Here is a 12,192-nt window from a genome sequence, read left to right as displayed (position 1 = left end):
ATAAAATCTTTTAACATATAGAAAATTTTGTTGAAATTGGCATCTACTTTAATGTAGGACAATCAAGTAGTATACAATGAATAGAAAATCTAGAAACCATTGAAAGGAATTATCTTATATTTGACATTGTATTTGTTTGAAAAGTTTGGCAACATCATTTGTTAGGAAATAAATTTATATTAAAAATTAATTAAAGTAGTTTGCAACATGTTTTTATTTAACATATGTGATGTTTTTGATAAAGATAAACAGGTTTTACAAGGACCCGAAACCCAAAGTTTTACAGACCAAGGCCAACAACCAAACAAACTTAAACATAAGCGAAACAAGGGAGAAACCCCACATAGACCAAAGCCCCAAAACATAGGAAAAAGAACTCAATTGAGAGAGTATACTAGTTTAGAATTCTTCTGAATAATCTTCTTGTTGATTTTCTCCAGATCCTCCATGATGAATCTAGAGATACCTTGTTCTTGGCTCCGGCTCCTGGTCCTAGTATAGGGACCCGAGACAGTCTTCCCTCCAACAACACTCTCGCCACCTCTGAAGTATTCTTTTTAAGCTTTTTCCCCAAGGGAGGATCACTGGCTATGGGTCTGGTTCTATAGTCTGCAATCATGGCATTATTTGTTTTCAATCCCTCAGCTTGCTGTTACTCATCATCTCCCTGCTAATTTCCACCAGATTATTTAGGTTGTCTTTGATGTCAACCACATACTCTTCCAGCTTATCAATTCTGCGCTCGTGGTTGATCTTCATAGTTTTAACATATGTGATGTTACTATCTCTTATATCTTAGATAAAGAATATATAATAGTTGATACATTAAATGCAAAAATATGTGTTATTTATTTACTCTTTGAGAGAAGTAAATTTTAAATCGATGTTATCGAATACTATTTATTTTCAATCAACTTATGAAGGATAATAAAACAAATCTTTAAATATAAATCTAAATGATCATTTTTAATCTTATTTTAAGGGTAGTATTAGTGTTCTTTATTATAAAGGTAGATGATGTATTCCCAATTTACCTAACATTAAACAACAAATATTGAAATATTCAAATGACATTTCCTATATCAAGATAACCTGGATTTTATAAACCTTATCTCATGTGAAATAAGAGATTCATGTCTTGAAGAGTTATAAATGATGTTAAAAGAAGCTAATTGATTGGACCAAATATTCACATGTTTCTCCGATCAAATTTCTTCATCAAGGCCTCCAATTTGACTTTTAGTGTTTTTTTTTTTAGCATTTTCTATATTTTGAGTTTTTAAGTTACCTTTTTATTTTATACATGAAATTAGCACAACAAGTTGACGAATAGTGTCACTCGAGTTATCTTTCAATAATTAGTAAGTTTCATAGTCATCCAAATAGATTTGAAAATTACAAAATATAAAAAAAAATGGATCTTGTAAACATCTAGCAAAAAAGGAAATTTAAATATTGTTGTTGACATAGGCTTATTTTCTATTGTAGCAACAAAATGGTTGGAAAATAATGAAAAACTAATAATCTAATTTATGTAGTTTCCTACAATTCTTCATTTTTCCTTCTTTCTTTGTTAAGTTGTATGTCTTGTCGTAAGTTGGTTACATAAAAAAATCAATAAATATGCTAAAATATCTATGGTTTTTTTTTTTTTCCTAAATGGAGGGTTCTATATCAAACTCAAATTCATTTAGCTCTTTGATATGAGAGAATAGGATGAGCTTCTTTAGCTAAGAACCAAGGATTAAGGGATATCATTTGTAAAGACCACCCCTATTTTCATTTTGAAAGAGACTTGCAAACTACTATGTGATATCAATTAAATTGCTTAATAATCAACATGGCATTTTATCAAACACTTGACAAACATACAACAATATATGCAAACTTGAAACTTCTTATTTGTTGTTAAATACTGATTTGCAATATCAATGTGCACATTCAACTGCCTTATGGGCTGCGACAATGATTCTAGTTTGTATTCAACAATTACAATGCTTAGTTATGAAAATATGATAGAAAAAACCTGGAATTGAATGTTGTAGTGGTCTGCAGATATAATGGTAGCCTTCCAAACTTCTAATCAGTAGGAAAAACAAGTAAACTTCATACCAACATTGTTCATGCACTATAGAAGCACTATTCATGGTACTGTAGCATTTTTACTATTCACGCGGCACTGTAGCAAAACACTATTCACGTGGTACTGTAGCAAAAACACTATTCACGTGGTACTTAGCAAAATCACTATCTTCAAATCTGCACTTTCAAAACCCCTGTAAAAACTTCATGCGAGAGTACCAGATGAAGCCCAATGTGTTTCCTGAATGAAAACACCATTAATCCTCCTGATTGTGTCTTTCAACAGTGAAGAGAATGCTAGCAAAGAGGGATTCCATCCTCCAAGCCCAATAATCAGATCTCTACGAAATCCAACAGCATAACATTAATCTCATCCCAGCATACCCCAAAAGAGAGCTCACAACCTCAATTTATATCTTCTTCCTGGATGCAAACACTTCATTTCCTCAATGTGGGATAATACATTTTAGAATAAAATATTATTTCCCACAATGTACACATTAAAGGGAACTTTTAATATTTTAAACATTACTTTATATTCCCAACCTTATAATATAACGATAAAGTTAAATATTTAATTTAACTTTACACTTTATTGTTAAATATTAAAATATTGTTGATAATCTCTTTAAATCATTGTCACCTTCAAATATTTTTTACTGATAATTATGTCAACCAAGGAAACACTAAAAATTTCAAGTCACTGCTTGGAGACTAACTTACTATAAATAGTAAGTGTCTAGAAACCCTATCAGATCATCATCGATTGGCTTGAAACTGAAAACACCTAGGCCAAAACACCTCAGGATCCCACCAATGTCCTTGTTAGCCTTCGAGACTGTGTCAGAATAGGCTAACGACACCCCATATCATGTTGTGCTAAAAAGGGGACATTACAGTTCGCCCCCCTTGAAATTGCTTGTCCTCAAGCAAATTCGGTCCTGAATGTTGCAATACCTGCTCATTCTCCCATGTAGCATCCTCATCTGGCAGGTCTCTCCATTTCACCAAGTATTCCTTAACGATTCTGTTCCTGAGTGTCCTTTCCCTGACATCCGAAATAGCCGTAGGGATCAGCACTAGTCTCCCTTCCTCATCTAATAGAGGTAAATCTGCTGAAGGCACCACACCCTGACCAATGGCTTTCTTAAGCCTCGACACATGGAACACAATGTGCACACGGCTACCCTCTGGAAGCTCTATCTCGTAGGCAACCTCACCTACCCTGCGAATGACTCTATAGGGGCCATAAAACTGGGGTCTCAACTTCTTTGCTCCGCTCTTCTTGAGCGATGACTGTCTATATGGCTGTAACCTCAAATACACCATGTCACCAACCTCAAAATTGTGCTCCACCCTATGTTGATCAACATACAACTTTTGCTGATTCTGTGCCTGTTGTATATTCTCCTTGAGCACCCTCAGGATGTCCTGACTATCCTGCAATGAATCTCAGGCTTTGGGTACTCTGCTATCCCCCAAGACTATGTTAACAAAGCTCGGCGCCTCGTAGCCATAAAGTGCCATGAAGGGTGTCATCCTGATAGAGATATGATATGCTGTGTTGTAACAATATTCCCCCATGTGTAACCATCTCACCCAGGCCCTCTATTGTGCAGTCACATAATTTCGCAAATAACCCTCAACCCACTTATTCACAATCTCTGTCTGACCATCCGTCTATGGATGATAGCTAGTGCTGGGTGTGAGCTTCATACCACATAACCGAAAGAGTTCCTGCCAAAAAACACTCAAAAATCTACTATCGCGATCACTCACTATAAACCTGGGCAACCCATGCAATCTGAATATCTCCTTGTAAAAGAGGTCTGCCACCTGCACTGCTGTGTAAGTAGATGGTATAGCGAAAAAATGGGCAAACTTTGTCAAGCGGTCTACCACAACATATATACAATCTCGCCCTTGCACTCTAGGTAGTCCGGTGATGAAGTCCATGGATATGCTTTCCCACTTCCTATCTGGAATGGGCAAAGGCTGAAGCAACCTTGTAGGGAAAGTGTGCTCTCCCTTATTCTGCTGACATACTGCACACTCCTTCACATATCTCTGCACATCATCCTTAAGTCCCCTCCAAGTAAACCTTTCACGGATCTGCCTATAAGTTTTGAAGATCCCAGGATGTCCAGCTATAGGCGCATCATGGAATGCCCTTAAAATTTCCCCCTTGAACAGTGATGTAGGAATCAAATAAATCCTATCCTGAAATCTGATCAACCCATCCAACACCATATACCTATCATCCTGTATGGTACCTGCAACTATCCCAGAAGCCCAAGTATCCCCTGTATACTCTACTATAATCCGATCTCTCCAATCCCCTGAAATCTCAACTAGAGCACAAACATGCGGTCTCCTGGATAAAGCATCGACCACCACATTCTTCTTCCCTTTGACAAACTCTATGTCAAAATCATAAGCTTGCAATTTAGTGATCCATTTTTGCTGCCTGTCATTAAGATCACGCTGGCTCATGAAATATTTTATGCTATTGTGATCAGTTTTGATCACAAACCATCCACCTACTAAGTATGATCGGAATTTGGCCAATGCATGCATTATGGCCAACATCTCCCGGTCATAGACAGAATAACTCCTCTCAACTCCCCGGAGCTTCCTACTCTTGAATGCAATGGGATACTTCTCCTGCATCAATACTGCTCCAATCCCATCACCCGATGCATCACAATGAAGCTCAAAAGGCTTCGTGAAATCTGGTAGAGCTAGAACTAGACATGAAGACATTACTTGCTTGAAATGCTCAAAACACCTCTATGCTGCCCCTGTCCACACGAAGGCCCCCTTCTTGGTGAGATTTGTCAAAGGCGCTGCCATCTATGAAAAACCCTTAACAAACCTTCTGTAAAATCTGCAAAGACCAAAGAATCCCTTAAGCTGTGTGAGGTTCGTAGGAGTAGGCCAATCAACTATAGCTCTAATCTTTTCAGGTCTACTCGAACTCCATTCGCACTAATAATATGCTCAAGGTATAGTAATTCTGTCATACCAAACTCACACTTAGACTCCTTGGCATACAAAGACTCTCTCTCTAGGATAGATAATACCTCCTCCAAATGTTGTGAATGTTCCTCCCAGGTCTTACTGAAGACCAAGATGTCATCAAAGAAGATCAAGACAAATCTCCTCAACTGCTCCCTGAATACCTAGTTCATACAACTCTGAAATGTAGCGGGCACATTGGTTAGTCCAAATGGCATAACCATAAACTCAAAGTGGCCATAGTGACATCGGAAGGCTATTTTCTCAATGTCCTCTGCTCTCATCCTGATTTGATGGTATCCAGATCGCAAATCAATTTTGGTGAAGAAGCATGCCCCATGCAACTCATCAATCAGCTCATCAATCCTAGGAATGGGATACCTGTTTTTAATTGTTTTCTTATTTAGTGCCCTATAATCGATGCACATGCGCATCATCCCATCCTTCTTCTTCACCAGTACTACTACTGAAGCAAATGGGCTTTTGCTAGGCCTAATGTGCCCCATCTCCAACAACTCCTTAATTGCCTTCTCTATCTCATCCTTGTGTTTCTTAGGATGATGATAAGGAGTGATCATCACTGGTTTGGCTCCCTCCTCGAGCTCAATAACATGCTCTGTACCCCTGTCAGGAGGAACCCCATGAGGAATATCACTGAATACTTTGGCATGTCTGTCAAGAATCTCCTATATATCTGGTGGATGACTCTTCACCTGAGGCTCCAGTGAAGTTGGCATAACTAAGCACTCTGTTGCCCACTCTATGTCATTATATCGAAAAAGTCTCTCCATTCTCCTCAAAGAGACTACCCTGCAACTCCCATCTGAAAGTCCCCTGAGAACAACAGTCCTACCCTCATGCTGAAACCTCATTTCCAACTTCGCTAGGTTGAAAGTGAACTCAACCAGCGATGCCATCCATGTCATACCGAGGATGACATCGTAATCTCCCATGTCCACAACATAGAAATCATCCTCCAACTCATAGCCATCTCCAAATCTAATGTGAAGATTTGAAACCTTCTGAGTACATAATAGCTTTTGGCCATTAGCCACCATGACCCTAAAACCATCATGCTCCTCTGTCTGTAAACCTCTCCTGGCTACCAACTATGTATCTATAAAGTTATGTGTAGCCCCAGTGTCAATGAGAGATATCACTTTCTGCCCTTGAATAGTACCCCTGACCTTAAATGTGATTGCCTTTTGGGCCCCTGTCAAGCATGCCAATGATCTATCATCCTTAGGAATGCTACTCTCCTCTATCATGTTACCCTCATCTGAATCGGAGTGCTGATCCTCCCCCTCTGACTCTGACTCCTCTACTGAAAAATACTCCATTTGATTTGCCTTAGCTTTGAGAGGGCATTTATGAGATAAGTCCCAAGGCTCTCTACACTGGAAGCACAGTTTCTTCTTTCGAAGTTCATTCAAGGTTTCACTTTCTAGTCCTTTTGATCCTTCTTTGGGTTTGTTATACTCTTTCTGAAATGGTTTTTTGTCTTTGTCCTTGCGGTAGGAAGAATCTATTGAATGGTATTTTCCTTTGTATATCGAAGGGGCTAAATCTCGTGCCTTTTTAGTTGCTTCTGCTAAGGTGAGTGGATCATGTCCCTTCACCCAACCACATAATGGATCAGCAAGCCCATCACAAAATAACACCACCAATCTCCTAGGAGAGATATCAGTAACAAGTACAGTCAAACGTTGAAACTCGACGATGTAAGCATCCACATAACCTGACTATTTTAACTGTGCTAGCTCCTTGAAATGTAACTCGGGATCCCTAGTGTCAAATCTCTCAATCAATCTTTCTATAAATTCCTCATAGGATGTAATCTGATAATGCCCTAGAGTCACCATGCCATGATGCCACCATTCATGCGCAACACCATCCAAATGCATAGCTGCATACTTGATAGCCTCCTCCTCAGGGATAGGATTTAGCTGCAAGTATGTATCTACCTTCTACACCCAAGCTCGTGCGGTCATCTTCCCTGAAGCATCATAATAAGGCAAGGAAAGTTTTCCAACTTTCTTTCTCAGCTCAAAATTCTGATTCCTCCCTCCTGCTCTAGGCATATGTCTCATCCTCAAGTCCATATAATCTCTGAGGGAAATATCTACCTGAAACTCGGGTCCACTGGCCTCCTAGTCCCTCCTGAACTGACCCTGTAACTCAATAATCTAAGGTTTGTTCACTGGTTGAACCGGATCCCTAGGTGGGAAGGTGGGTAGAAGAGGTCGCGAGCTCGCTATTCGAGCTGGGCATGCAACATGTCTAAAGTTATCCGCCTCATTCCCATTGTTGCCATGTCCATTATTACCATTAATGTTATTCTCAGGGCCATTGTTGTTGCCTCGGCCTCCATTATTATCATCGCCCCTATTGTTATCGTTTCCCCCATTGTTATTGTTTCCATTGTTGGCATCACCTGGATTAATATTGATGCCCATCTGTCTAGCCATAAGCTGCAACATCATGTCCATTCGCCTATTCTGCTCCATTTGCATACGATGCCCTTGCTCTAATGTACCCAGTAACTATCTGAACATTACCTCTCCCTGATCTGGACCGGTATTCCTATCATCTCGGTCACCTATACTGCTGTCCTGATCAAAGAATATCTCCTCTATGTCTGTATGACTGGATTCTATGTCCCCCTACACGGATGAACTAGACTGCTCGCTTTGTGAGTTCAAATTTCTATTTTGTCTTGCTTTGGTATGGCGGAAGTTATAAGGCCCCTGTTGCATGCTTAAACATACATGCTTAGCATGTTTTTTAATTCATTAATTTTTTATTTTAGTGTTTTGATATTTTGTCAAACACTTTTCCCTCTATCCAGCTGTTCCAAAGTCTCTGTAAGACCTCCACAGGATGGCAGGACTTATAGCTCTGATACCACTGTAAAGACCACCCCTATTTTCATTTTGAAAGAGACTTGCAAACTACTATGTGATATCAATTAAATTGCTTAATAATCAACATGGCATTTTATCAAACACTTGACAAACATACAACAATATATGCAAACCTGAAACTTCTTATTTGTTGTTAAATACTGATTTGCAATATCAATGTGCACATTCAACTGCCTTATGGGCTGCGACAATGATTCTGGTTTGTATTCAACAATTACAATGCTTAGTTATGAAAATATGATAGAAAAACCCTGGAATTGAATGTTGTAGTGGTCTGTAGATGTAATGGTAGCCTTCCAAACTTCTAATCAGCAGGAAAAACAAGTAAACTTCATACCAACATTGTTCATGCACTATAGTAGCACTATTCATGGTACTGTAGCATTTTTACTATTCACGCGGCACTGTAGCAAAACACTATTCAAGCGGCACTGTAGCAAAACACTATTCACGTGGTACTGTAGCAAAAACACTATTCACACGGGTACTGTAGCAAAAACACTATTCACGCGGTACTGTAGCAAAATCACTATCTTCAAATCTGCACTTTCAAAACCCCTGTAAAAACTTCATGCGAGAGTACCAGATGAAGCCCAATGTGTTTCCTGAATGAAAACACCATTAATCCTCCTGACTGTGTCTTTCAACAGCGAAGAGAATGCTAGCAAAGAGGGATTCCGTCCTCCAAGCCCAATAATCAGATCTCTACGAAATCCAACAGCATAACATTAATCTCATCCCAGCATACCCCAAAAGAGAGCTCGCAACCTCAATTTATATCTTCTTCTTGGATGCAAACACTTCATTTCCTCAATGTGGGATAATACATTTTAGAATAAAATATTATTTCCCACAATGTACACATTAAAGGGAACTTTTAATATTTTAAACATTACTTTATATTCCTAGCCTTATAATATAACGATAAAGTTAAATATTTAATTTAACTTTACACTTTATCGTTAAATATTAAAATATTGTTGATAATCCCTTTAAATCATTGTCGCCTTCAAATATTTTTTACTGATAATTATACCAACCAGGGAAACACTAAAAATTTCAAGTCACTGCTTGGAGACTAACTTACTATAAATAGTAAGTGTCTAGAAACCCTGTCAGAGCAGCACCGATTGGCCTGAAACTGAAAACACCTAGGCCAAAACACCTCAGGATCCCACCAATGTCCTTGTTAGCCTTGGGGACCATGTCAGAATAGGCTAACGACACCCCGTATCATGTTGCGCTAAAAAGGGGACATTACATCATTCCACCAAAATTATTTTAGACATCAACTTGATTTCATCTCTTATGATGTCAAAGTCTTACACTCATCAAAACTTGATCCATAATGGACTCATTTAGAACTATTCAACTTCACCAACAAATAAAAACACAAAAACAATCTAAAAATATACATTTTAAATCTTTTAAAGAGATTGCTATAAAAGATCTTTTATAGCAATCTCACTTATAGATGGTTTACCGCCATCTCGTATGTCAGTGTCTTAGGATTCGACAAGGTCGATATGAAGTACCTTTTACAAGAGAAAAATATTGATCACATATAATTTAAAAATGTTTAAAAGACTGTATAAAACTGTACAAGAGAAAAATATTGATCACATATAATTTTAAAATGTTTAAAAGACTGTATAAAACTCAGTTATGATTTGTCTTTGTCGAGACAGTAGAAATGCGAATGACTTAAACCACACACTAAACTCTTTGACTTTTAGACTTAAAAATGTTACACACTTATAAATGACTAGGCTTAATATATTGTCAGTGTGTGGTTTAAGGCTTTCCTGGATCGAAGGGAGTCTGTGGGCGCGGGGAGTCTGTGGGCGAAGGAAATCTGTGGGTGAATATTCTACTCAATCGATGGCGCTTTTTCTGTGGGATATACTTTGCAAGATCGTATGGGATATACTTTGCAAGATCGTATAAAGAGGCGACCGGCAAAGCCCACTGTAAACTCATTGAGTGCAGCGAAACATGGATGAATCAATCTTTGTTTCGCCATGACAAGAGAATTGAGTGCAATCTATTTATATGCAATGTCCAGTGTTGGGTAGGCAATGACTACCGCTCCAGGAGAAAGAGTACTAGAAGCCGACTTTTTGGCGAACATGGCTTTCTTAAACAGCGACTCCACCGAACAAGATTATTTCTTGCAAGGGAATACCACCACCAGCGTTCCCCCTTTGACATCCTCTTTCTTCACCATTCCATTCGAGTTCATCCATGGAGAAGAAGAGGACAATGCCTGTACTACTGCCCCAACTGTTCGTCCTCCTCTTTGCCCAACTGAATCATTCTGTAGTCGCAATGGGAAACGAAATGGTCAATCGATAAAAGAGAAGCTCTTTGTTGAAATCGACTCTCATTATACGGTACACCACTCTAGTCAATCTTGCATTCTTGGACTGACTAATTTATACGGTGGGAGGGATAATTTTTTATAGAAGCACGGCGAACCATCTAGTTATGCCTGTGTTTGGCCGTATTCTACCATTTTATATTGAATCTTTTTTTGGTAATGACTGACTAATGGCAAAAAGGATGCGATGTGTACACACCAGGCTTGAGCATATCAATGCAGCGCCCGTGTGCCCCGGCGTGTACGTACAGATGTCTCTAAATAATACAAGAGTTTAAACACCTGTCTGTTATTTGGCTTCTTTTGATTTCAGAGTTTGTATAGGTGATACGGTTCTTCTTTGATTCACACGTAAACAACAGATTGATTGATCACTATAAGCCATCTGTTTATGTTTTGTATCTTTTGGCTATGAAAACTAGGATTGCAACCTAGATTAATATGTACCTCATGGTCGTGCATGTAGGACTTTGAAGACGAGTTTGCCGATTCATGTAGATCTCTTTCTCCCAGAAGCAATACTTCATCCAAAAGACACAGAGCTACCCACGTTCACAATTTGTGCGAAAAGGTTTTATCTGTCAACTCTTATGACCTTTATAAAGTTATCATGACTGTAAGAGATTTTGTTACGAATGTTTATTCATTGGTTTGGAAGAGAAAGAGATCTAAGTTTGAAGGTTTTGCTGGAAACCAGAGGCGAAGGAGCAGAATCAATGAGAAAATGAAAGATCTTCAACTTCTGATTCCTAATTCGAAGAAGGTTAGCTTGTTTCCATGGCTTTCATTACCATAATAGAGTTTAGAAGTTTAATCACAGAAGCAGAATCTGTGAACTAATATTGTAGTTACTATTTATTTCAATTATTTTTGACAGACAGACAAAGCTTCCATTCTTGACGAGGCAATTTTGTACGTCAAACAGCTTCAACTTCAAGTACAAGTAAGTTGCTCCATTACAGTCATTAAGTTTTCACAGTCAATTCAGAAACTTTGGAATTCAAGTTGCTCCATGTTTTTGAGTTTTCGAAACATTAAGTAATCTTTCCAACTTACATCTTGACGTAAATGTGTTGTAGATGCTTTCTGCTCCAAATATGATGAACCCATCACATATCTGCGTACCAATGGGAATCCCATGCTTTCAGGTGCACCAGATGTGCATGAACATGAAGATGGGATCCCAATGGAGTAATGGGTGCATGACCGTGCACCGGGGAGTTCAAGCACAACCAGGACTATGGTCTAATGGAGGAAACAAAGAGTGTTTTCATACAGTAGGTCTGCCAATGTTTACAAAGGTTTCACAACGCAATAATGTATGACATGCAGGGAGCGTAAATACTTCAGTGACCCAGTCTCTTGAAGCAACTCATATTCGCTAGCCCTAGCCTGTTTGCTTTCAGAAACATTATCATGTATTTTTGCTTGTATTAGCAATAGTCTCTTCCAAACAGCTAAATTGGGATGATTTGTTCATGATCAGCTTTACTGGAAAACAATAAAGTATCACAGGTTTTACTCATAAACAAGTGTCACATGGTGAGTCGGTCTCAAATGAAAATAAATTTACATGTGAAGAGGAGCATCTCAAGACTTGAACTCAAGATCTCTTCATATTTGTGATACATTAAAAATAAATATAAAATAGACATAATTTCAATGTTTTTAATTAGGAATTATCCAAGCAGATAGTCATCAAGTCACATCACGTCAGTCTCTGAAGATATGTATTAATGGATCAAAAATATTCTTTATATCACCTATTATTAAAATATAGATCAAAAT

General features: G+C 38.3%; 2 protein-coding genes across 3 annotated transcripts; one reads left to right on the top strand and one right to left on the bottom strand.

The window, feature by feature from the left end:
- Positions 1-633: 633 nt before the first annotated feature.
- On the bottom strand, positions 634-3,411 carry LOC131875243 (uncharacterized). The gene is made up of 2 exons (XM_059219315.1): positions 3,091-3,411; positions 634-753 (listed from the first exon to the last, which is right to left on the bottom strand). The coding sequence occupies exons 1-2, from the start codon at positions 3,409-3,411 to the stop codon at positions 634-636; spliced, it is 441 nt and encodes a 146-aa protein (XP_059075298.1).
- A 6,555-nt stretch (positions 3,412-9,966) lies between these two features.
- Positions 9,967-12,031, top strand: LOC131061114 (transcription factor PIF3). 2 transcript variants are annotated; one of them, XM_057994624.2, is made up of 5 exons: positions 9,970-10,417; positions 10,871-10,975; positions 11,102-11,167; positions 11,282-11,347; positions 11,484-12,029. In XM_057994624.2, the coding sequence occupies exons 1-5, from the start codon at positions 10,103-10,105 to the stop codon at positions 11,727-11,729; spliced, it is 798 nt and encodes a 265-aa protein (XP_057850607.2). In that variant the 5' UTR covers positions 9,970-10,102; the 3' UTR covers positions 11,730-12,029. The 2 variants fall into 2 exon arrangements, with proteins under 2 accessions (XP_057850606.2, XP_057850607.2); XM_057994623.2 differs by having other exon boundaries at positions 9,967-10,417; positions 10,871-11,167; positions 11,484-12,031.
- Positions 12,032-12,192: the final 161 nt, after the last annotated feature.

This window comes from Cryptomeria japonica, chromosome 4, assembly GCF_030272615.1.
Source record: "Cryptomeria japonica chromosome 4, Sugi_1.0, whole genome shotgun sequence".
Taxonomy (NCBI): Eukaryota; Viridiplantae; Streptophyta; class Pinopsida; order Cupressales; family Cupressaceae; genus Cryptomeria; species Cryptomeria japonica.
The sequence above is the reverse complement of the archived record's forward strand: the minus strand, read 5'-3'. Positions and strand labels throughout refer to the sequence as shown.